This window comes from Berghia stephanieae, chromosome 14 (genome assembly GCF_034508935.2).
Source record: "Berghia stephanieae isolate SIO BIC M18660-M18661 chromosome 14, UCSD_Bste_1.3, whole genome shotgun sequence".
Lineage (NCBI taxonomy): Eukaryota > Metazoa > Mollusca > Gastropoda > Nudibranchia > Aeolidiidae > Berghia > Berghia stephanieae.
In genome coordinates this window covers 27556053-27583507 of record NC_088373.1, presented here as the reverse complement: position 1 = coordinate 27583507, position 27455 = coordinate 27556053, and the positions used below count along the sequence as shown (strand labels likewise).

The 27455-nt window shown below is 36.8% G+C and overlaps 1 protein-coding gene across 2 annotated transcripts in view; it reads left to right on the top strand.

Annotated features, from left to right (window-relative positions):
- Positions 1-24624, top strand: part of LOC144959784 (vang-like protein 2-B) — a 60995-nt gene extending 36371 nt beyond the window's left edge. The window contains exons 2-11 of one of the 2 annotated variants that reach the window (XM_078892529.1): positions 1329-1837; positions 3640-3817; positions 3974-4120; positions 4308-4433; positions 5415-5636; positions 7098-7226; positions 18386-18598; positions 20130-20308; positions 22856-22965; positions 23213-24624. In XM_078892529.1, coding sequence (XP_078748655.1) covers positions 3677-3817; positions 3974-4120; positions 4308-4433; positions 5415-5636; positions 7098-7226; positions 18386-18598; positions 20130-20308; positions 22856-22965; positions 23213-23643 — 1698 coding nt within the window. In that variant the 5' untranslated portion in view covers positions 1329-1837; positions 3640-3676 and the 3' untranslated portion in view covers positions 23644-24624. Of the gene's footprint in view, positions 1-1328; positions 1838-3639; positions 3818-3973; positions 4121-4307; positions 4434-5414; positions 5637-7097; positions 7227-18385; positions 18599-20102; positions 20309-22855; positions 22966-23212 lie in introns of both variants that reach the window. The other variant, XM_078892528.1, reaches the window with a different exon arrangement.
- Positions 24625-27455: the final 2831 nt, after the last annotated feature.

The following is a 27455-nucleotide window of genomic DNA, read 5'->3' as shown; positions in this document are numbered from 1 at the left end:
GTTTTCCTGTCTTTTGGATGATTGTTATGCGTGCTCTTCTTTTTAGAGAAGGGGAGGGGGGCGAGTTGGCTTCAGTACAAGCAACATTATTTAACTTAAAATTGCTTTTGTTCCGTTCTCATCGTATTTTAAGAATTTTTTTTTTTTTTTTTTTTTTTTTTGTACATTCTACATTTTTGAACACTATATTTACATCTTAAGGGGCGGTTTGGGTCTTTTCAAAAAAAAATTTAATTACCAATATTTGGCGGTTTTAATCATTCTGTATCGTCATTATATGTTAAAAAACAACATTTATGGTGAAAAAATTTAATTATCTGTGTTGATACCCATTTTGCGACCTAATTTGGGGGTCTGATATAAAAAAATATAACAATCTTGTGGCAAACGTTCCACAAAAACTAATGAAGGAATGACCTCCATATTCTTCCCTCTTGTCAACATTGTACCATAGTGTGTCACCATAGAGAGATTTTACGGCTTTAGCTTATGAAATTTTTATTAGAACATTACAAAGTTGAGAATCAAAATGTTATGACAAAATTGATGTTAAAAATTCAGAATTAGGATTACAATTCAAAATTCACATATCTTATCAAAAAAATCTCTCTATGGTGACACAATACATTATCTCTGTGATAACTGTGGAAATTTTCAGACAATTTCATTGAATAGATTCTGAGAAACGTTTGACACAGTATCCCATACCCTTAGAAATATGACATTTTGAGAAAATAACAAAATAGCTTCCCGTTTTTCACACTTTTCTTACTATCTGTACCATTTTCGACTGTGTTTTTCGTGCCTTTATAGTCTACTTAAAGAATTTGGACTTCAATTATATTATTTCTAGGATAATAAAATATCAATTTCCACCAAAATCTCAAAATCAATTTTTCGAAGGATTTTCCTAATAATTAGACCCAAACCGCCCCTTAAAATAGATATCTTGAATTAGCCTTTTAATTGTTATCATTTAATTTAGTTTTTCCAGGCTTGAAAAACAAAAACAAAACACTAATCGGGCTATGAAAGAATCTCAGCTTCTAATAATCATCATCTCCACAAACTTTTACTTATTATTTCCAATATAATCTGACATTGAGGATGGGATCAGAGCAGTGACTTTTTATATCAGTAGACAATGGATCAGAGTCAAAATCTTACCCTTTTCTTAAATAGCAAATCCTACAGTTTATCTTAATATTGAGATTGACAGCTCTACAACTGAGTTCCTAAGTCCCCAAATGGTTTATTTAAATACTCTAATTCATTGCTATAATATGTTATTTATTGATTTATATTCTCTTCTTGTCGTCTCTTTCCAGATGCTTCTGATGTGACGAGGTGAATCAGCCAATCAAGTCCAAATCACGGATCTGTACACTTCCTGTTTATTGTTCGTTCATCTTCGTCCATCGATCCATTCGCAGAGTTATTTGATCTTGGATTTGACGACATTATTCTACGGCCATTGACATCGCCATTAAATATAATGTCATGAGCTGGTTAGTTAGGGAAACTGTTCTCTGTTGTTTATTTGGTCTTCCAGTTTTTAGACCTAGATTGTGACTTTGGCATATTATTATTGTTCAAAGTCGAGTCCTCAGATTGTATAAAATCTCTACAGAAGAAAATATCTGGCAGGTATAAATAACGTTTTTAACTTGTGTGTCACATGACCAATGCCACCAGTTCAGTTGGACTTCAGTTGGATAGAGGGAAGAAGATAGTATTAGTGGGGAAGCGTCGGATTGTTGGGAGTAGAAGTAAGAGAGGAAGTGGATAGGTGGACGGCAGGCAGGCGACGTACATAGCACTGAAGGAAGAAATCAAGGTAACTTGGCTTGGGTTCTGTGTTGATTTATGAAAGTTGACGATGATGATGATGATGATGATGATGATGATGATGATGATGATGATGATGATGATGATGATGATGATGATGGTGGTGATGGTGGTGTTGATGGTGATGATGATGTTGTTAGTGGTGATGATGATGATGATGATGATGATGATGATGATGATGATGATGATGAGAGAGAGAGAGAGAGAGAGAGAGAGTCTTGTATTTAAAAAAAAAATTATTTTATTTTACGTTCTTTCCTTTTTCTCTTCTCTCTCTCTTTCTCTCTCTTTCTCTCTCTCTCTCTCTGTCTCTCTCTGTCTCTCTCCCTCTCCCTCTCTCTCTCTCTCTCTCTCTCTCTCTCTCTCTCTCTCTCTCTCTCTCTCTCTTCTTTGTCGTCATATACCTAATTATAATATTTTTTCATAAGCCTCAAATAACAACAGTAATAGTGAATCCCTCTCAAATCAATGTTCCTCTCCCACTATTTATGATGCTATCTAGTTATAACAATACACATATTGAAAGTGCCAGAAGTTACTGACTCATTTTCTCCCATAGTGGGCAGGGAGGCTCTTACTGTGTCTTCCATCCCCCTGTACTTGTTTCCAACATGCTTTCTGTCTTTGTCTTGGAATGTGATTTCTTGGTTCTGGCCGGAGACCCTGGCTTAAAGGGAAACAGTCAGATGTATATTTAGTTTTGGGAGATGATATTTTTTGTCATTGTAAATCATCTCTCTGTTATACACTGTATTATTCGACATTGTATTCCTCTTAGTGGGGACCTGTGCTTGTGTATGGATGAGACTTTTAGATGATCTCAAAATAAGTACTTTGATAGTGTGCTCTTGGAATCTACATCTGTTTCCTATTTGAACCAATTCCCCTTTGTCTTCCCTTTTCTTGGATGCTTTAATTATAATTCTAGAACTTTTTACTATTCCATTTTCTTCCTTTTTACTGGCGCTGATATGTCCTAAATGTGTCACGAGCACCGTAAAACCCTCAAAAACAATAAAAACAAAACGGAATCATTTATGCCTTCTTCTATTTCACATTGCAGTCACTGTTCTCTTGGTAAGAAAGTGAGATAACACGTAAAGTTTAAAAAAGGGTTAACAAGGGTCCTGATGACTTAATTGGTAGAGCACTCGCATCACACGTAAAGGGACCAAGATCAATCCTGAATGAATTCCAGATTTTTTCCAACCTCCTTTCCACCCAGCTGTGATTGGGTAGCTGGGTGGAAACTTTTCAAAACTTTTTAATTTTACAATGAGGGAAAAATCCACTTTAAAAAAAAAAAAATAGTGCAATGAGGGGAAAAACCCACTTGTCCTTATACCTATAGTCCTTCAGAACCTTAGAGACCCATGGAGTGAGAGTTTATCCCGGTTTCTATAGCATTAAACGGATAAAATAGCACTTGCTTGCTACTCTTGGGATAGGACGCTATTGTATTGCAAAGTACTTTCAATTAGATCTATGAGACCCGGCTACCCAATCACTTCTGGGTGAACAGGGGGGGGGGGGGGGGGGGGAGGAGGAAGGGAGGGGATCTTAATCCCTTAGCATGTGAAGTGAGTGATCCGACAACTGAGCTTTTGGGGAACCACCTTGTCCTTAAAACTGACCAAATTTGTATTTTTATCCATTCCCAAGGAATCGCTAACGACCACCAACTACCAAGATTGGTTCCATGAGAGTGATGGATGAGGGGATCCTAATCCCTTAGCATGTGAAGCGAGTGATCAGACACTGACCAAATTTGTATTTTTATTCATTCCAAAGGAATTGTCAGCGACCACCAACTGCCAAGATTGGTTCCATGAGAGAGATGGACGAGGGAGAGAGTGTGAGGTCCGGACGGAGCGAAAGGTCTGAGCGGTCGCATCGAAGTCACAGCAGTAACCACCACGGGGGTAGTGGGGGTCACCACCACCACCACAGACATGCCTCACGCCCACAGGTAACTACTGCAAAATATACTTAACAAATATCAGCAAAAGATGAAATGAAAACTAATCAAACCAACAAATCTACAATAGAAATTTATTACATATATATATTGATTTAAGTATACAGACCACTATTCAGTGAGGTTCATTGTTGTTTCATTCCTCAGGTGCCCTCGCGTAATGCCAGTGGTCGTGGGTCTTCCAGAAGTGGTCGTGAAGATATGGACCGAGATGACCGATCAGTGACCATCAAGACTCCTGGACAGGAAGTGGATGTTGAGAGGGGAGGAATGGAGGAACGAATTCAAGTTCAGGTATAAGCTGGATTGGTATGGAAAAGTTAAATAAAAAAGAGGAGGAAAATTCTGATAAATTATCATTATTATTATTATTATTATTATTATTATTATTATTATTATTATTATTATTATTATTATTATTATTATTATTATTATTATTATTATTATTATATTCTACATGTTTTTGTCATTTGTCTTTCAGGTGATTCCACAAGACGATAACTGGGGCGACAACACGACTGCCATCACAGGCAACACCAGTGAAACTGGATTCTCCATGGAGGATTTGACCAAGTATCCATTCAACAAAGAACAGGACCACAGAGAGGTGAGTGTACTATTCGTTGTGCTTATTGTGGTGGTGGAGAAAAGTGCCCCTACCAAATTTACTTTAAATATCAACCCCTTGAATTGCTCGCTTTCACCTGCTGAAAGTCTCTTTTATTATATTTTTTGCGATGGTTATAATAATCAACCAAACATTGTTACTGTCTATGAGATTCTTTCTTTTTCTATTCTTTTTCTTTTTACAAAAGCTGAAAATAAAACCTACACCAAACAAACAAACAAAAAAAAAAAAACAAAAAAAAAAAAAAAACAACCAAAGAAAAAATATAAAAAATTACCATTTTAAAGATGATCCTCTCATCCAATCCAGTCAATCCAAGCTTTAATTCTCAATACTTCTGTCCATCCATCCAGCCATCCATCCATCAATCCATCCATCCATCCATCCATCCATCCATCCATCCATCCATCCACACCTTTATCTTTCCACCTATCCAGCCATTCACTCATCCGTCATTTTATTCACCATACCATCCAAAACATAATCCACCCCCATCCTCCATCCACTTTTCCATTAATCCATCTGCCCATCCATACATCCAATTCATCCATTCATCCATCCATCCATTCAACTAACCATCCAACCATTCAGCCACGTATCCAAACACTCGCTCATCCAACATCTTATCCACACACAGACATCCATCCATCCATCCATTCATTCATCCATCCATCCATCCATCCATCCAACTATATAACTTACCCATCCAAAATTTCCTGTACACACACATCCATCCATCCATCCATCCATCCATCCATCCATCCATCCATCCATCCATCCATCCATCCATCCATCCATCCATCCATCCATCCATCCATTCATTCATCCATCCATCCATCCATCCATCCAACTATATAACTTACCCATCCAAAATTTCCTCTACACACACACATCCATCCATCCATCCATCCATCCATCCATCACTCAACTTATTCAAATTCATCGACATCCATCATCCAGGTCGGGGTAAAGTGTGCCAGATGTATGGGTACCGTCTTGACCTGTGGCCTCAGCATTCTAGCCTTCCTGTCTCCCATTGCCATGGTATTGCTTCCTAAGATCCATCCCTTGGACTGGACGTATCAAGACAAGTGTCCCCCAGAATGTGAAGGACTCCTCATCTCTATGGCTTTCAAACTGCTTGTCTTACTGGTTGGAGCTGTAGCCCTTTTCTTTAGGAAGGTATGCTGGATATACCATAATATCTTCCAGCTCTGGGTACAACTCAGTTGTTTAGAGTTAACTGCAGAACTGAGTTTGATCTGCTGAGGCTGGACTTCCAATTACCTGCAACTGAACTTTTTGGAGATTTGTTATATTGTTTTTTGTTTTTTTTTCTGGCTGAAATTAATACAGGATGACTGGCCGTTTTCCATTATCAATATTGTAAGCTTCTATCAATATTATGACAGTGATAGCGCTTTATTAAAGTGCGGATAAGGTATCAACTTTCTTTCTTGCTTTTTGAACACTTTGCAGTGATATTTCTGCTATTCTTTGAGTGCTCAACTTTCAATTTTTGGCTTATTTTTCATATTGAACCCGGAGAAAAAGACGAAAAATAATTTTTCTACAGCTTTTCAAAATAAATATTGATAATGTCGATGATATGGGGGGGGGGGGGGGGGGGGGGGGGTAGTGTTTTAAATTTTGTACCCAAAAGATATCGATTTCAACTCTCCATCATGCAGTGTGACCTTGAGCAAGTCACCTCACCCTCACATTGCAATGCTGCCGAATGGCATGAATTAATTAATTAATTTATTCATTTCTGTGTCAAATGTCATGAACTTGACTCCATGGCACAACCTCAAATATTCTTGTGTGTGGCTTCATTATGGTTCAGTGACTGAGCAGTGCAGTATCTCACCTTGTCATGAAAGTAAAATGGGTGTTCAGCATTCTGATCCTGACATAAAATAACAATGTGAAATTGATTGTAAGCTTCAATTTAATATACGAAACAGATAAAATGGATGTTTCGGGTTTCCCCTTTATCAACAAAACACGATGGATGAAACACTACAGACGAATGAGATAATGTGGCAGTGGCGTTGTTTATTCATCTTAACAACGCCACTACCACATTATCTCATTCGTCTGTAGTGTTTCATTGTTGATAAAGGTGAAACCCGAAATGTCCATTTTGTCTGTTTTCGTATATTAAATTGAAGCTTACATTCAATTTCACATAGTTATTATTTCTTCGAGCTTCGAGCAGCACCATTTACATGATCCTGACATTGTGTACTTGGGTAAGGCACTTAACACACATCAACCTTTTCGACTCAGATGTGAAGGAGTATCTAGCTATAGGCGCTGACTGATATTATAATAGTCTTAATACAATCAGGAGAGCTAACACTGTTAGTAACAGGTATAGAATGGAAATATGGTCCATTTTGGCCTGCTGGTGAAAAAAATCAAACACTGTGAAGCACATTGACAAAGGTAAATCCGTGGAAATGCCCCATATAAATTTTCTTGTTTATTTATTTATTTATTTAATTATTTAATTATTTATTTTTAATTAATTAATTAATTAATTTATTCTTAAATGTATTTTGAATCACATCTCCATGCAGAAAATGTATTTTCGTTCACAACGCATAAATGTTTTCATTCTTAATCTTCACCCACCAGCCCAAAGCCACCATGCCCAGAGTGTTTGTGTTCAGGGCAGTTGTCCTTTTCCTGGTCTTCGTCCTCACTTTTGCCTTCTGGTTATTTTATGGGGTCAGGATTTTCAAGGAAAAACAAGGAACATATGAGGTAAATTGTGACTAAAAGGTTGTTGATGATAAAAACCAGCTCAGGGCTGCACGGCCCAAATAATTTTTCCCCTTTTTTTATTAAGCTTTGTAATCCAGTGTATGAGCACAGGTCTTGTTACCTGTAGGTTGAATGTTAGAGTTCCTTTGTGGACAGTACATGTTGAGTCCTGGGTAAAGGCTCTTTACTCATATTTGCTCACTATACTCAGATGCAAAACGAGTACCTGACTGATCAGCGGTATGACACAGGCCTTATTACCTGTAGGTTGAATGTTCGAGTTCCATTGTTGGCAATGCATGTTGAGTCCTTGGAAAAGGCTCTTTACTCATATTTGCTCACTATACTCAGATGCAAAACGAGTACCTGGCTGATCAGTGCGATCAGGGGCCAGATGAGTGACAGTGTTTGTAAAAAAATCCTGTCCCAACATCAAGTCCTTGGGTATGATACTTTACAAACATTACCGCAATTGACTCAGGTTTAAATGATTATATTGTTATAGACACTGATGTATAAGTGTGTGTACAGGCAACTGGGTTTGTATGACTCTGATGATAACAGGAATTGGAAGTAAGTAGACAAGTGCCAGAAGACAATAGAGAATAAAAACTTTGCGGGGATATGAGCTTGAACCTATGACTCTACTGACCGCGAGAGGGATGCTATACAGTAGATGTCATCCACCACTCCTCGGAGTATAGCGTCCCTCTCACGGCCTTACAGAGTTGTTGCTACAGTAGGGTCGTGGGTTCGAGCCCCCATTGCCACAAAGTTTTTATTCTCTATGGCTTTTTTCTACTCACTTTCGGTAGCAATGACTATGAAAAATGTTTTTTTCTCTTTTTGAGGAAATTTTTTTGGTCTAAAATCAAAGCCCTATCTCCACTGAGTAAAATTGTTTTTGAATTTTGAAAATCCACTCATAAATAAACAAGTTATGCAGTTTCAAAGGTGTCATTTATTTGAATGACCAGCAAAGAGGAAAAAAACGCGAAAATATGGGACGCTTTTTCCTAATTTTTTTTCGACCTTTGGTTGTATCTTGCGTAATAAGTGGATTAAAAGATTGAAACTTGAAGAGCAAATTAGGATGGTGTTTTGTAAAATACGGGAAAAGTACTCGTCATTTTCATATGAAATATTGTAACCAAATAGAAGAAATGCTCATGTATTACCTTGTCAGCGACAAAACCTCCACGCCCGGTAGTTTTAGAAATATTTTACTCCAAAGAGTAAAAATCTATTTTTAACGGTCTTCTGCTAATCGCACAAATTTTGTCGTTTGACATAATCTAAAATGACCTTTTTTCTAAATGTGTGCCAACTTTCAGTCATATTCATCAATAAACAGCGTCGTAATTAATTTTTTAAAATAGCATATACGAAACGGTTTCGTCCCATACTTTGACACGAATTCGGGCACTTCGTGAGCGAAAAAGAGGCCCAAAGATTTGTGCGGGATAGTCATTGCTACTTTCTGTTATTATCAACATCAGTGCCTTCTCCACTCATTTTTCTGAATTAATATGATTTTATATGGCCTGCTGGAGGAATAACTTGAGAATTGCGAAGCCCATTGAGCATGGTAAACCTATTGAAATATGCTACATATTTAAATAGTCGGCTTTAAGCATAAGAAGGCTCTTAGTCACTTGGTTTAGTTTTTCATTATATTGGACCTCTTCCATGTAAACATTATTCATAGTTTAAGAAAGAATGGGATAACATGAACCAGTGACATTGTGTGCTGGACCAAATTTTCCCTGAGCATTAAAAAAAAAAAAAATTGAGAGAAAGTAAAGAAATGACCTTTGAGATATTATGGGATAGAATAGAATGAATGAAACTGACGTCACTCAGCTCTATGTCCTTATTTTTTTGACAGCTGGTTGGGTGATTAGTTCTCAGGTAAAATAAGTAGTCCCTCAGAATCATTAGGTCCATGGAGCTGAGTTTATCCCAGTTTCCATAGCATGAAACGAACAATAGCATTTGCTTGCTACCCATTGGATAGGATATTAGTCTCTAACAAAGTACTTTCCACCAGATCTAACAATCCCAGTTGCCAAATCACTAGTGGGTGGACAGTGGGGATGGGAGTTGTAAAAAAATCTCAACTTAACCCAGATCCATTTCTGGCCCTTAGTGTTTGAAGCAAGTGCTTCTACCAACTGATCTATTGAGACCCTCAGTTCTCAGCAATGTCCCTCTAAAAAGGCTATAAATGTCACACCGTTTTGTGTATTGATACATTTAATCAGGCAGACAGAATGGATGGTGACTATCTTAATTAAATGCATAGCATCAATAGCCTAAATTGTCCTTAAAACTGTCCTATGTTTATATTCATTTTTATTTTATATTTTTAAAAAAGTTTAAATGTTTCTCCAGGGTATAGTCAAGTTTGTCTTATCTCTGGCGGACAGCCTGCTGTCTCCAGACGGAGAGACCAAAGTCTACACGGATAGACTACTCAGTGCTTGTCCTTAAAGCTGTCCTATATTTATATTAATTTTATTTTATATTCTTTAAAACTCTAAATGAAATATTTCACCAGGGTATAGTCAAGTTTGTCTTATCTCTGGTGGACAGCCTGCTGTCTCCATACGGAGAGACCAAAGTCTACACAGTTAGACTACTCAGTACTTGTCCTTAAAACTGTCCTATGTTTATATTCATTTTATTTTATATTTCAAAAAAACTGTAAATGTTTCACCAGGGTATAGTCAAGTTTGCCTTATCTCTGGTGGACAGCCTGCTGTCTCCAGACGGAGAGACCAAAGTCTACACAGTTAGACTACTATCTGTGACCTGCTCTCACGAACAGTACAATAACTACCAGATTTCCTTAATATTTTCTTTTTTTTTAAAAAACTTATTCCAGTAAGTCAGTTGCTTATCTCGGACAGCCTTCTCACGAAGCAAGCACCTAACCATCAATTCGTTATATTATTATAAAAAAAAACCATTTCGTATACAGTTTGCCTTCTGTGACGCTCGTCTCCAACGAGAGACAAAGCTACTTACCCTATGCTAAACTGTTTTAATTCTTATTTAAAAAAATCAAATGTTCTCAGTAGTCAAGTTGCCTACTGTGTCTGTCCACGGACAACAGATACATACTGCTAATCTAGTTATATTTTTTAATAAAAAAAAATCCATTTTCCAGATATCAAGTTGTTTCTGAAGCCGTCCCACAGCCAGTACACTACACTCAACTGCTAACGTCATTTAATTCATTATTTTATAAAAAAAAAACTCAAAGTTCTCAGGTACATTCTTATCGTGACGCCCTCTCCAACGAGACAAACACACTAGCTACTCAACTCTAATGTCCTATTATCATTATTTATAAAAAAAACCAATTCCGTATGTCAGTTGCCTACCGGGACAGCCTCGTCCAACGAAGACATCACCGTATACTATGCCTTATCTTGTCTATTTAAAACTGTTATACAATTATCTCGGACACTCTCCAGAGACAGCACACTAACCGTTGTCCTTAACGTCAGTATTTCATTTTTTTATAAAACTAATGTTCTCAGTTGTCAGTGCTATCGGACACGTCACGAGAGCAGTCAGTAACTCATTATTTTTAAAACTATTTTTCCAGTATTATTCCTACTCTGTGACGTGCTTCCACGGGACCGTTAACAGACTCAACGTCTATATTTTTAAACAATATTTTATAAAATTCTATCTGGAACTTCACGGGACATCCCAGAGACTCAGTACTTGTCCTTAAAACTGTCCTATGTTTATATTCATTATATTTTATAATTTAAAAAAAAACTTTAATGTTTCTCCAGGGTATGCAAGTTTGCCTTATCTCTGGTGGACAGCCTCTGTCTCCAGACGGAGAGACCAAAGTCTACACAGTTAGACTACTCAGTACTTGTCCTTAAAACTGTCCTATGTTTATATTCATTTTATTTTATATTAAAAAAAAAAAAAACTCCAAATGTTTCTCCAGGGTATAGTCAAGTTTGCCTTATCTCTGGTGGACAGCCTGCTGTCTCCAGACGGAGAGACCAAAGTCTACACGGTTAGACTACTCAGTACTTGTCCTTAGAACTGTCCTATGTTTATATTCATTTTATTTTATATTTAAAAAAAAAAACTCCAAATGTTTCTCCAGGGTATAGTCAAGTTTGCCTTATCTCTGTGGACAGCCTGCTGTCTCCAGACGGAGAGACCAAAGTCTACACGGTTAGACTACTCAGTACTTGTCCTTAAAACTGTCCTATGTTTATATTCATTATATTTTATATAAAAAAAACAACAACTCCAAATGTTTCTCCAGGGTATAGTCAAGTTTGCCTTATCTCTGGTGGACAGCCTGCTGTCTCCAGACGGAGAGACCAAAGTCTACACAGTTAGACTACTCAGTACTTGTCCTTAAAACTGTCCTATGTTTATATTCATTTTATTTTATATTTAAAAAAAAAACAACTCTAAATGTTTCTCCAGGGTATAGTCAAGTTTGCCTTATCTCTGGTGGACAGCCTGCTGTCTCCAGACGGAGAGACCAAAGTCTACACGGTCAGACTATACTCAGTACTTGTCCTTAAAACTGTCCTATGTTTATATTCATTATATTTTATATAAAAAAAACAACAACTCCAAATGTTTCTCCAGGGTATAGTCAAGTTTGCCTTATCTCTGGTGGACAGCCTGCTGTCTCCAGACGAGAGAGACCAAAGTCTACACGGTTAGACTACTCAGTACTTGTCCTTAAAACTGTCCTATGTTTATATTCATTATATTTTATATAAAAAAAACAACAACTCCAAATGTTTCTCCAGGGTATAGTCAAGTTTGTCTTATCTCCGGTGGACAGCCTGCTGTCTCCAACGGAGAGACCAAAGTCTACACGGTTAGACTACTCAGTACTTGTCCTTAGAACTGTCCTATGTTTATATTCATTTTATTTTATATTTTAAAAAAAACTTCAAATGTTTCTCCAGGGTATCGTCAAGTTTGCCTTATCTCTGGTGGACAGCCTGCTGTCTCCAGACGGAGAGACCAAAGTCTACACAGTTAGACTACTCAGTACTTGTCCTTAGAACTGTCCTATGTTTATATATTCATTTTATTTTATATTAAAAAAAAACAAACTCCAAATGTTTCTCCAGGGTATAGTCAAGTTTGCCTTATCTCTGGTGGACAGCCTGCTGTCTCCAGACGGAGAGACCAAAGTCTACACAGTTAGACTACTCAGTACTTGTCCTTAAAACTGTCCTATGTTTATATTCATTATATTTTATATTTTTTAAAAACTGTTAATGTTTCTCCAGGGTATTGTCAAGTTTGCCTTATCTCTGGTGGACAGCCTGCTGTCTCCAGACGGAGAGACCAAAGTCTACACAGTTAGACTACTCAGTACTTGTCCTTAAAACTGTCCTATGTTTATATTCATTTATTTTTATATTAAAAAAAAAAAAACTCCAAATGTTTCTCCAGGGTATCGTCAAGTTTGCCTTATCTCTGGTGGACAGCCTGCTGTCTCCAGACGGAGAGACCAACGTCTACACGGTTAGACTACTCAGTAATTGTCCTTAGAACTGTCCTATGTTTATATTCATTTTATTTTATATTAAAAAAAAACAAACTCCAAATGTTTCTCCAGGGTATCGTCAAGTTTGCCTTATCTCTGGTGGACAGCCTGCTGTCTCCAGATGGAGAGACCAACGTCTACACGGTTAGACTACTCAGTGCTTGTCCTTAAAACTGTCCTATGTTTATATTCATTTTATTTTATATTAAAAAAAAGATTACAACTCTAAATGTTTCTCCAGGGTATAGTCAAGTTTGCCTTATCTCTGGTGGACAGCCTGCTGTCTCCAGACGGAGAGACCAAAGTCTACACAGTTAGACTACTCAGTACTTGTCCTTAAAACTGTCCTATGTTTATATTCATTTTATTTTATATTAAAAAAAAGATTACAACTCTAAATGTTTCTCCAGGGTATAGTCAAGTTTGCCTTATCTCTGGTGGACAGCCTGCTGTCTCCAGACGGAGAGACCAAAGTCTACACAGTTAGACTACTCAGTACTTGTCCTTAAAACTGTCCTATTTTTATATTCATTTTATTTTACATTTTTTAAAAACTAAATGTTTCTCCAGGGTATAGTCAAGTTTGTCTTATCTCTGGTGGACAGCCTGCTGTCTCCAGATGGAGAGACCAAAGTCTACACGGTTAGACTACTCAGTACTTGTCCTTAGAACTGTCCTATGTTTATATTCATTTTATTTTATATTAAAAAAACAAAACAACTCTAAATGTTTCTCCAGGGTATAGTCAAGTTTGTCTTATCTCTGGTGGACAGCCTGCTGTCTCCAGATGGAGAGACCAAAGTCTACACGGTTAGACTACTCAGTACTTGTCGTTAGAACTGTCCTATTGTTGTGAAGCTAGAAAGTAATTCGAATGATTGCCATGCAAAATATAGGCTTTATTCAACATTTAAATCGACATGATCTGGAAAGAAATTAAAACACAAAGAGTTAGACAATACAGTACAGACACAGATCAATTACAAACATTAAGTGACAAATAGAACTATCTCTAAACAGTAAACAATATCATGACATTCTTCCCCCCTTGCATGTGGCAAGAGATTTCAAATTATGCTTCTCTATTTCGTAAACTGTATGGTCTCGTCCGAATGAAGCCACTCGTTCTGGAGTTTGAACGGGATTCGTTTTGAGTAGAAAGCTCATTAGGATTGTTAGGATCAGAGACTGATGGTTCGTCCAAGGCAGATTTTTGCACTACACCCGCTTCCACAGTTTGTACATCAAGCTGTTCTAGAACAGTTTCAGGTAAAATATCGTTTCCCACATTCTTTTGAACAGGTTGAAAAGGTGGAGTTACGCTCGTGTTGTCAAACGCCATGGGTGATTCTTCATTGGAGGGTTGGGCAGTAGTCATTTCACCAGCAGGGGCTAAGTGACGCAAAGCCACAGTAGTTTCTTTACCATCAGGAAGTCGGACGTAGGCATAGAGCGGATTAGCGTCCAACAGTTAAACTTCGTCCACCAATGGTTCGTATTTAGAGGCTCTTACATGACGCCTCATCAAAAGAGTTCCTGGAGTAGTCAGCCAGCTAGGAAGTGTTGTACCAGTGCTTGACTTTCTATTGTAGCGGAAGATTCGTTCATGAGGAGTCTCATTTGTCGCAGTGCATAAGAGTGATCTTATTGAATGGAGAGAGTCAAGAAGCACTGACTCCCATTGACTAACATTCAAACCACATGATTTCAGGGCTAACGTGATAGTTTTCCAAAGGGTTCCATTCAGACGTTCTACTTGTCCATTTCCCGGGGATTGTATGGGGTCGTTCGGCTTGAGGCGATACCCTTTTTGCACAAGAAATATTGAAGCTCACTTGACATGAAGTTAGCACCTCTGTCAGAATGTATTGAAATAGGCATTCCAAACAATGAGAACAATTGACACAAGCACTTGATGATAGTTGATGAGCTCATATCAGAGCATGGGAACGCAAAAGGGAAGCGAGAATATTCATCAATAACTGTTAGGAGATACCGATTTTTGGACGATGACGGCATGGGACCCTTGAAATCAACACTCAAACGCTAGAATGGTTGAGTTGCTTTGACCACTTTGAGGTTCTGCGGTTTGTAGAATGAAGGTTTTAGCTCACGACAAACCCTACAGTTGTTGCAGATTGTTCGTATTTCATCCACGGAATATGGGATATTCTTTGACCTGACAAAATGGTTCATCCTTGCAATTCCAGGGTGGCAGAGTGAGTCGTGAAGGCTTTTTAAAGTTTCTAAATCTGAACCAGTAGATGAGCAGAACTCCCTTGAAAATGCGTCAGCCGCTACATTGTCTTTTCCAGGTCGATACACAACGTCATAACTGTAGCTTGACAGTTCAATCTTCCATCTTTGGATTTTATCATTTTTGACTTTTCCTTTTGCAGAATTTCCGTACATAAAGGCAACGCTTTTCTGATCTGTCACAAGTTTGAAATGCTTTCCTAGAAGATAGTGCCTCCACTTTCGAAGGGCTTCCACAATAGCGTAAGCCTCTTTTTCAACAGAAGAATGCTTCTTTTCACTGTGGTTCAGAGTTCTTGAAAAGAAAGCCACAGGACGTCCACCTTGATTTAGTGTTGCTGCGATTGCAATTTCAGAAGCGTCGGTTTCTACAACTAGAGGAGCGTTGTGGTCAATTGTCACGACAGCAGCGTTTTCAATCTCCTTTTTCAAAAGATCAAACGAGTCCTTGGCTTTTCCTGACAATGGAAAGGTGGTATTTTGGACCAGTGGGTGTATTTTATCCGAGAATGAGGTATCCAGGATGAGTAGTATGCAAACATTCCAATCACTCTCTGTTGAGATTTGATATTGTGAGGATCTGAAAGTTCTCTCAGTGGCCGTAATCGGTCAGGGTCTGGCTGAATGCAACCTTTGGACACCTGAAATCCAAGTAACTTGATTTGTCTAACAGACTGGATAGTCTTACTTTCATTGAATGTTATATTATATTCTTTGGCACACCTGAGAAATTTCACAAGGTTTTCATCATGCTCTTGCTGATTTCTGCCACAGATTGTCACATTGTCTATGTAAACAAATGTGTCACTCAGTTTCTCATCTCGAATAATGGAATCAATGATGCGCTGAAAGCAAGCCACTCCGTTAGTGACTCCAAAGGGAATTCGCTTGAATTGGTAGAGATTTCCACTGGCCTCAAAAGCCGTATACAGTTTCTCCTCGTCTTTTATTGGGATCTGGTGGTAAGCACTTTGCAAATCGAGGGTGCTATAGACACTGTAGTTTGAAATTGTTTCAATCATTTCATTAATGTTTGGAAGTGGATATGCATCGAGTAGAGTGAAGCGATTGATGGTCTGACTATAGTCCACAACCATGCGTTTCTTGTGTCGCTCGTTAGTTGTCACCAATACCTGCGCTCGCCATGGAGAATCAGATGGTTCGATCACATCCTCGTCAAGAAGTTTCTTAACCTCAGAGTCAATGAATTGCTTGTCTGGTAATGAAAATCGTCTTGATTTTGTTGCAATAGGTCTGACTTCTGGAAGGAGATTCTTGAAAAGAGAAACAGGTTCGATTTTTGCAGCAGTGAGACTACAAACGGAGAAAGTAGGCTTTGATCCTTTGAAGGATATTTGAACTCCATCATGCTGTTCAAGAAAGTCATGGCCTAAAATCAAGTCCGAACACAACCCTGACAGGATGGAAAATTTCACACTCTCATAGAAACGTCCCTGGTATTCCAAAGAGACAAAACAATGACCCTTGGTTGTACTGGAAAGATTAGTAGACGCCATGGAGATTTCTTTCTTTGATTTGAAAATCTTCAATTGGAGACTTTGTGCGATCTCTGTTGAAATGAAACTCTCTGAGCTTCCGGTGTCTATCAACGCTTTAACGGGCTTGTTAAACAATTTCACGTCAATAACAGCTCTGTAGAGACTAGCGGGAGCCGCGGCTGAAAAGGCTGAACTGAGTGTATTCGGGTCTGCCACAGATGCATATTCGTTTTTACTTTTTGACTGGCATACCTTTTGAAAATGCCCTTTTTTTCCACAACTTTTACACAGCGCCTCTCTAGCAGGGCATTTTGATCGAGGATGTCGTTGGTATCCGCAGAAAAAGCATTTAGAGTTCGTGACTGAAGCATTGAATGAGTCAAGTTCCTTTTCAGAGGGCGGAGGAGCAGTGCTGCCACATGGCACAGTAGTTGGTGTGCTGTAGTTCTGAGAGTGTTTTTCAGCCATCTCCAAGGATCGAGCCTGTTCATAAGCGGCCATAAGTTCGATTGTCTTATTCTCGAGGAGTTGCTGCCTGATCTGATTAGAAGAGAGACCACAGATGAAAGCATCTCGGATAAAGTCATCCCTGTTCTTATCAGCAGTAACAGCTTTAAAATCACATTCTTTGGCAAGTCTCTTCAACTTTTGAAGGAACTGATCGAGGGATTGATCTGGTTCTTGCTTTGTAGTAGCCAAGACGTGTCTCGCGAATATTTCGTTTTTTGGTTTCACATATATGTTCTTCAGAACGTCAACAGCTGAATCGAATGTAGTACAATCAGCAATATGTTCGTAGACGACAGGATCGACGAAATTGACGAGCAGATTGAGTTTGTTGTCAGTCGCCTGTTCGGGTAACGAAGAGAGAAAGTTGTTAAATGTACAGAGCCAGTGATTCCATTGCTTTGATGCATCAGGCGTATTGGGTTCAGCGCTGAACCGCTCAGGTCGAAGGAATCGTTCCATGTTAAATGTTGAATAAATTGTTGTGAAGCTAGAAAGTAATTCGAATGATTGCCATGCAAAATATAGGCTTTATTCAACATTTAAATCGACATGATCTGGAAAGAAATTAAAACACAAAGAGTTAGACAATACAGTACAGACACAGATCAATTACAAACATTAAGTGACAAATAGAACTATCTCTAAACAGTAAACAATATCATGACACCTATGTTTATATTCATTTTATTTTATATTAAAAAAAAAACTCCAAATGTTTCTCCAGGGTATAGTCAAGTTTGCCTTATCTCTGGTGGACAGCCTGCTGTCTCCAGACGGAGAGACCAAAGTCTACACAGTTAGACTACTCAGTACTTGTCCTTAAAACTGTCCTATGTTTATATTCATTATATTTTATATTTTTTAAAAACTGTAAATGTTTCTCCAGGGTATAGTCAAGTTTGCCTTATCTCTGATGGACAGCCTGCTGTCTCCAGACGGAGAGACCAAAGTCTACACGGTTAGACTACTCAGTAATTGTCCTTAGAACTGTCCTATGTTTATATATTCATTTTATTTTATATTTAAAAAAAAACAAACTCCAAATGTTTCTCCAGGGTACCGTCAAGTTTGCCTTATCTCTGGTGGACAGCCTGCTGTCTCCAGACGGAGAGACCAAAGTCTACACGGTTAGACTACTCAGTGCTTGTCCTTAAAACTGTCCTATGTTTATATTCATTTTATTTTATATTTTAAAAACTCTAAATGTTTCTCCAGGGTATCGTCAAGTTTGTCTTATCTCTGGTGGACAGCCTGCTGTCTCCAGACGGAGAGACCAAGTCTACACGGTTAGACTACTCAGTAATTGTCTTTAAAACTGTCCTATGTTTCTCCAGGGTATCGTCAAGTTTGCCTTATCTCTGGTGGACAGCCTGCTGTTCATCCACTACGTGGCCATCATCCTGCTAGAGATCCGACAGCTCCAGCCCCAGTTTGCCATCCGCGTGGTTCGGTCGCCAGACGGAGAGGCCAAAGTCTACACGGTTGGACTACTCAGTATACAGAGGGCTGCCGTTCATGTCTTAGAGCATTATTACTGTGATTTTGAGGTGAGTCGTATAAACAAAGAGTTTTTTCAGACCTGCCAACCCCTGTTTTTATAGGATTTTCCCAGATTAAAAAAAATTTTTTTTTATAGAAAACGTCAATCCAGCTATAAATCTTGTGGTTTTCTACCACTGTGTGTGGTGGGTATAGCAGTGTGGTCATTGTTATGTACCCAGAAGATACAAAATTTCCCAGTTTGCAGCACTGCACTACGACTGACGTGTGGGATATTCCATTTTTTCCTCGGAACAAACTCAGTAAAAATTCTCCTCAAGGATGAATAAAGGGAAATGTTTTTTTACATTTTTATTTTTTATTTGGTTTCTTATTTTATTTTTTTTTGTGTGTGTATTTATTTTGAACAAATTTCAAGTGTGAAATGTTTTTCGGCTATGTGGTCTTGTGTTATGACACTCGCTTCCGGATCGGAAGGTCCTGGGTTCGAACCTCACTCGGTGAATAGTTTGAGGCTTTGGAAGAGGCCCTTTACTCACATTCTCTCACCGTACTCAGATGTAAAATAAGTACCTGGCCGTTAACAGCGTTGTCTTTTTCGGAAAAAATGTTTAATATCGCCTAACACGGCATCGTGTCTCGTTCTATGTGTTATGTGTTGCTGTTGGTCAGGGTACCCCTTGTAAAGCTAAATATTATACTACTAAATTGCTTGGAGGTGAAAAGTGGCAAAGGGTTGAACCAAAAAAACAAAAAAACAAGTTGAATTAGGACAAGGACACGCTCAATCTAGTTCTGGTACAATATATTTATATATATAATACAGCAATATATAAGGTCAACCTTGAATAGACAATAGGTGAAATAATTGCAGAAAGTACTTGTGAAAACCTCATTCTGTTACCAAGAACAATATTTGTAACCAGTCATCTCAAAACCTTATGATGTTTAGGAAAACCTGTTTCTTAACATTGAATTTCAAGCTTATTAAATTTCAGTCAAAACAGATGCTCTCAGTGAGGAGGTTAAGTTTTGTATTGTTGTTTTTTTTAAACTTAAAATATAATTCATTTATTGAGGTCGTCTTGGCTCCAGTTTTCTTTACTTCATTATTCCAACGGGATTGATACCGTGTTGTGTGCACAGTTAGGATGTCATCAGCCCTTTATTGGAAAGTCTTGACTTTCCACATCCAGTTGAGTAGGTATATAGTTAAGATTGTAGATATGATTTTTTTTTCAGCAAAGGAGCAAAACCGAATGACAATTAAATGCTGGTTTCACGCTATCTCTCGCTCTCTCTTATATCTAGTTGTACTGATTTAATCAGTTAATATATACAGGTTTTCAGATATCATAGTGTATGACAGTTATAATTGCTGATTTCACCATTGGCTGATGAAGGATTTTCACCCAACTTATTCCTTGTTACATACTTCATCCTTTATTAAAAATGCAATTCATTTTTGTTCATTTTTTGGTTCAACCCTTTTGAGAATAAATAGTTGTAATGTAAAAAACTCCACGAGTCTTCACACGTGTAATAACGCAGTCTATTGATCCTTTGACCCTGGTCCAGATGTATAACCCATACCTAGAGAATGTGACCAAGAAACACAGCAAACAGTCCAGTACAGCCTTCAAGGTCTATGACATTGACGGCAATGCCCCTAACAACCAGCAGATGAATCAGGCACGATCTCGGGCTATATTTGCAGCTGCAGCCGCTAGACGCAGAGAGACGGGACACAATGACAGGTGTGTTTTTTTTGTATATGTGTGTGTGTGTGTATGTGTGTGTGTGCGTGCGTGTGTGTGTTTTTTTTTTTGTATGTGTGTGTGTGTGTGTGTGTGTGTGTCTATGTGTTACAGAAACTAAAAATAATGATAATGATAAGCATATTTCTATAGCCTTGCATCAACACATTAAAACAGAAATAGTATTAACAAGGCATCAAAATAGATTACATTAATTCAAAAATCACCCGATTTACTTTAAATAAAGATTAAAATGCTCTGAGCACCTCGTGGCATTTTCCCCTCTGAGTGGTATTTCAGTGCTAGGTCAACTTAACCCCATTAGTGGGGTCAGCCCATGGGTGGAACAGGTAGCGGTCAGGGGAAATCTGTGATGCCACTGATGGTAATTAATTGCTGCAATATTTCATGATATTGCTCAGTTGCTAACATGAATATGAAAATTGTTCCCTCACCACAAGCAAAGCAATGGTTTCTTTCATCATATGCCATGGTTGATAATAATGTATCCTCTTAAGGCTGCTCATAAGAGAGGTGTCAATTTAGTGGTTTTTGAGCTATCAATGAAATAAATTTGTTGTAATTTGCAAATCAATAATTTAATTCCCAGCGGCAGAAAATGATTGAAACAAGCATTATTATAAAGTAAAATTGATGATCTTGACACATGCCAAGTTTTGTCGTCCGGGCAGTAAAACCTTAAAAGATATGAATTTTTTATTGTAAATTTCTTATTTGGCATGACTTGGTAAGATCTTCATTTTCTCTCCCACAGTCTTCCATGCCATGAATTATGTCCAAATATCAGTTTAGGAATTAAATATAAACCATTATACGTATATATTATTAATCTTATTTTTTAAGCATTTAACTGATTTAAATATTATGTAGTTTTGGGCACATTTGAAAGCCAACTATTTAATGGCTTGATGGCATTTTTCTATACTTAAATCCCTTACGATTCAAGTCAAAATTATATTTTTTATGAATGTGAGGCATTATTGTTTGAAGATGTATATTACTTTTGTGTGGTTGTCTCAGGAAATACCGACTTTATTGTGTCATATAGAAGTCAATGTTTAGGGTCATTGAAATCCATCTCAATTACTGGTATTTTTGCATGTTGAATAAGTAACATAATGTAAGTTCAAGTTCTCCTTTTGTGCACAAGTGAATGTGTTAACTTTTTTATAGACTGAAGCGTCCAGATATATATGGCAGTGATTTCCCATAAATTAAATGATCTTGCTGTGGTATGCCTGTGGTGTTATACTGATTTGACTCTGGTTGTTATTCAGTTGTTTTATCTCTAAATTTGACTTACTGGAGTTCAATGGTATGTCAGATGACTTTATAAGACAATGACAAAGTGTGTATTTTTGAAGGAAAGGAGATGATTCTATATAACCTGTATGGACAGTGTGTTCGTTTTGAATGTAGTTGGTCAAAAAGGAGAAACAGGTTGCTACTTGGAATAAACTATATGCCCTCATAGTTTTGAATCCTCTTTTGTCCACATACTCTACTATGTCTGTCTGTTTAAGCAAATCATTTAATTTAACAGTACCAGTGCTTAGTGTTAGTTGTAATTGTTGATTGTTACTGCAATATTTGTAGCATGTCCAGTAACCTTGTTGGGTGATTGATTTTTTTCTTGTAAAGAGGTCATATTTTATAGGCAGATTGATAGTAAATTGAGATATTGAAATCATACACAATATTGGTTTTTAGTTTTTACTGGTCAATAAAATATGAGCTTTATGAGTTATTTTACCACATAAAGACATAAATGATATCAGTTTACTGTTATGACCAACACAACTGTTTGAGAGGAACGGGAATGGTATAAAAAATATACAGCACTAACAAAACCAAGAATAAATCAAGAAAATCAACTGCCAATATGATAATAATACAGGAACATAGATGCATATATGTACTTTTGATATTTATTAAAATTTTTGAGATACTGCCGCTGAGTTTTGAATAACAAATTTTTTATTTAAGTGCACCATAATTTACAAGCACTTAAAATTCGATCCCCATTTTGTGATATTTAAAGAAAACTATTAACCACAAGGATGTCAAATTTTCACTGATGTTTAGAAAGACAACTGATTTTTAAAATCAAAATAATGAAGTGAAAGAGTCTGTTATTGTTTTCCCCGCTATACAGACATATTATAAGACCATAAATATCCATAATTGCCCCCATTGGACACGGCACTGCCTGATACCAGTTGAACTCCAATGACCTCACGCAGGTAGCTAGCAGGGAGGGTTATTGGTCCCTTGGGAGTTCCAACTGAAATATCACTGATTCCATGCAGTGTGAGGAGCAAATTCTTTCAGAAATTTTTTTAAAATGCAAATCCAAAATTTTCACCTTCCGACTGATTTTGTCATGCGCCGACACATATATTATGACTTTTCAAAATTTTTGGGATGGCCTACTCATCCCTAATACAGAATCTTTCGGAATTCTGGTTTAGGCTCAACTAACTTTTTTTTTCACATTCTACATCTGAATTTGAATGTGATCCTCAGATTCTATGACGAGCAAGAATATGAACGTCGTGTGCGAAAGAGACGTGCCAGATTGATGGTGGCTACAGAAGAGGCTTTCACTCACATCAAACGATCTCATGAGGAACAAGGTACAGGAAATGTGCTCTTATAATAAGTAGTCCTTCAGATGCTGAACTATGCCCAAATTGATATATATTTTTTTAGCAAGTTGCTTTTAATGATAGATTACATGCAACCCATACAATAAAATTTTTTGGAAAAAGGGAATCAACTCAATCAATCAAACCCCCCCCCCCCCCCACCATCCCCTCAAAAACAAAAAAAACAAACAGAAACAAACCTCAAAATTGAATTCACAATTTTTTTTTCTTCCAGGCTCCCCTAACCCGATGGATCCAATGGAAGCAGCAGCGGCAGTGTTCCCATCGCTCGCCAGACCCTTGCAAAAATTCCTGCGTATCACACGACAACAGCCACGCTACACCATGGATTCAGTGCTCACTCACTTGGCTATCTGTATATCGCATGATGCCTCTCCACGTACCTTCCTGTCTAAATATCTGTCTCAGGGAACCGTTATCTGCGGCAACGAGAATGAGGTCAAATCAACGGAACGCTGGGTGGTCGTATGTGAACAGTTGCTCACCAGGGAACTGGACCACGGGGTTTTGTTTCAGCTGAAGAAGGGACCAGTTTCATTGCTGTGCTCCGTTATCAAATTGCCTCACTTCAGTCTGACGGAGGAAATGCTCCACCCGAAATCAAATCGGTTCGTTCTCCGACTCAATTCTGAAACGTCAGTGTGATTGAAATGATGTGCGTATTCAAAATGGAAATGATGAGATTTATCATTCAATACTATTTTAGTGTTTAATTTTTTTTTTAATGTGAAAAAAATGAAGGATATAAATATATTGGCTGGTTAGCATGTTCAGTAATTGGATGGATGGATTCATGCACAAAATCAGTCAAAGCAGATTTCATGGATTTTAAAAGATGCATTCATCACAAATGGATTACACTGGTGTGAATGGTGCAAGAAGTCATTCTTTTAAAATTTGATATTCAAGGATGAATCCATTTTCTTTTTTAAAAAAATCATGTTGTGTCGTGACATCTGGCTTGAAAACAAGAGGGACATTTTTTATGTGATCATTATGAGTGGTTCTGTCACTCTTTGAATTTTTAAAACAATTTTGATTTCCAACACTTTTATGTGGACGATCAAGAAAGAAAAGAAAAAAACAACAACAACAACGGAACACCACCTTCACCTATCACCTCAGTTGTCCTACTATTGAAGATTGGGAACTGGGGCTACAAATAAATTTCATTTCTGATTGGCGAAAGGTTAATGAAAAAGGAGATAATCAACAAATGAAACATCATGTTATTGGATATTATGAAGTGGTGTTTGATGGTGTGGATTTTGTGCTCATAATTGTAATTATCTACTAGAATGAGTGATCCAGCAGTTAGTTGTGTGTTCGACAAATAAACTGATTTTGTGCTCATTTTGGCCGGTTGTGACGCATGTCATTTTCAAGTCTTTTGTCATAGAGCCTGATCACATTAATACATGTAACATGAACTGTAGCCAAAATCCTCATTCACACACCTTTTTTAAAATTTTTTTTTGGTCCAATCAACCTTTGTTCTGGAAGAGCTCAGGAATAAGAAGTGTTGTAAGAAAATATTGTATGTTGACCTCAATGCGGAGAAAAAGAAAATTGATTTAAGTGATTGGTATAAACACAACAGTTGAATCAAAATGGATTGTTGAAAAAGTGATTGCATTGCTTGTGCTGTGGTCGGGTGGTATAAGTCCTGTTTGAATGTATTAAGATGTCTCTATTGAAGTTTAATCCGGCAATTATCTATTGGTAATTTTTCTTTCTTCTTTTCTTTCTTTCTTTTTTTTTTTTTTTTTTTTTTTTTTACCACTGTGTTTGCAGAGAAATGAAAATTACAAAATAATTCAAGATTAGCCTCCGCAGTGGTAAGGTTGGTCTCGGTTTACCTTGTAACCCAATTGTACAGAGTGCATAGCCTTGACCCCAGATATTGTTCTGATTCCCCCCCCCCCCTTTGTCCCCCTGTACACCTTGCAATGCTCGGGTAACTAGGTCAGTTAAACTTGGGACAAAAGTACTTTGAGGTAGACAAGTGTTCTATCCAAAGAGTAGGAAGCAATTCCCTTTTTCCATTTTTGGCTCTTTGGGACCAGTTTAAAAAAAAATGAATTAAGAGTTATGAATTAGACCAAAAAAAAAATAAAAAAAGAAAGAAAGAAAGAAAAAGAAAAGAATAATAAGAATTAGGTATAGTATAGAATGAATAGGTGATGATAACGTGCCTACAAAGACCAGCCACATAGAGACATCTTGATACATTCAAACTCAGACTGACGTTTTCACCCCAAATGGATTTTTCAATACGTACGTACGTTCTTCAACTTCTACATTCAAAATCAAATGGATGGACATGGATATATTAATAATATTATGTACATATATCGTTATATAATATATATATATATATATATATATATATATATATATATATATATATATATAATATATATATATATATATATATATATATATATATATATATATATATATATATATATATATATATATATAATGCTTTTATCTGTACAATCGACTTAAACATGTAACAATGGTAGTGGTAGAAGTAAGTTAAGCTTTTGTTGTGAATGTGCTGAGTTGTGCGTGGTTATATTATGTAGTGTTTGTGTTTGTATGAAGGATGTTGGTAAATAGATCATGTGCATTACATACAGTACAAAAAAAATAATGATAAGTATTGAATTGTAAGCTTGAATTTATTAGACAAAGACAGATACTGTGGACGTTTCGGGTTTCCCCTTTATCAACAAAACAAGATGAATGAAACATGAAACACTACAGACGAATGAGATAATATTATTATGATAGTGGCGTTGTTAAGGTAATGACAATATATGTCTTCGTCTAATAAATTGAAGCTTATAATTCAATACTTATCATTTGTTCCTTCGAGCTTTAAGCAGCAACATTTTCATTAAATACAGTACAGGCAATTCATACTGAATGAATTGTCTTTGGTCAATTTTTTCTGCCCCTATACAAATCATTTGTAATCCACGTCTCAAATCTGGTATTATGATGGGTTGACCAAGTTTGGAAATGTGAATTTCGCTTTAAAATAATGAGAAATACAAATTGTTAGTTTACTGCACTGCCGTAATATATAGAGTAACGTGGGCCCCCAGAGTTTGCTTGGGCCAGTTTTCTTGAAAAAGATTAGTGCATCAAAAAAAAAAATTTTTTTATTTCTCTTCAAAATATTAAAATGAAGTGAAAACATCAAATTACTAAATATTGTTAGATTTTGGAGAAGAAAAAAAATGGGGTGCACTAATTGCAACTCTTTCAAGAAAGCGGCCCAGGTAACGCTACAGTATCAGAAATTGTGTCCAAGTCCTCAATATAAAACAAATAAGCTCGAACCCAGGCTTCATATTGTTGGCAATAAATTTAATTTTTCACATATAGATCACTCCATCATAATACCGATTTGAGGCAATGGGTCACATTTTGAAAAGCTGAAGCATTGCTATTTCCATGTTACCATCTTTATCTTCAATGATAGAGAGTGATTCAAGCGATCAAAACAACACAGGTTTTGGCTTTTCAATCTTATATTTTTGCTGAAACCATCCTTATTTTATGGCACTTGACATAACTTTTTTTTTCCAAAGGTCTGAAGTTTTTCAATGTTGGTATGTTAAGTTGTACGAAGTGAAATTTATACCCCACCATTATTATTATTATTATTATTATTTTTATTATTATTATTATTATTATTATTATTATTATTATTATTATTATTATTATTATTATTATTATTATTATTATTATTATTATTATTATTATTATTATTATTATTATGTATATGGATTATCACAAGGTTGTATTTTTAATTTCATACTTTTTTATGTTTTAAATTTACATGAAATATTTATAATTTTTTATTCTTTTTTTTTTTTTTGTTTGAGGGAGGGCTGGGAGTTGAGGGTGATGGATGTGATTATGGTATTTATTGTAATTTTTATTTCAATTTCACATGAGATTTTTACTGGAGGATTGCGTTAAAGTTAAAATCTGAATATTTTTGACATAACGTGTTGGATGAGGTAATCTTTAATCATACACAAAAGACGTGGCAGTGGGTGCTGGGTTGTTTGATGATGTTGGTAGCCACTTGCTGTCACTGTTTCTATCTCCTCATTATTCTTCTCAAACCTGCCTGTAATTGTTCTAGAAAGAAAGAAGACTTATCGTCATTATTATACCGACAAAATCATATTTCAACTCCCCCCCATCATTTTATCTCTTTTATCTTTGCAAAGTTACTGCTTAGAGGTTCAGAGAAAAAGAAAACATGAATAAGCCCCCCCCCCCCCCCCCCCCCAAAATCCCTCCAAGTTAGTTAACAAAGACAAATGATGTGAACATTTCGGAGTTCCCCTTTATCAACATAGTAGACAATATATATACAATATAAAATACTCAAGTTGAATGTGAGATGATAGCAGTCTTTTCCTTCCTCT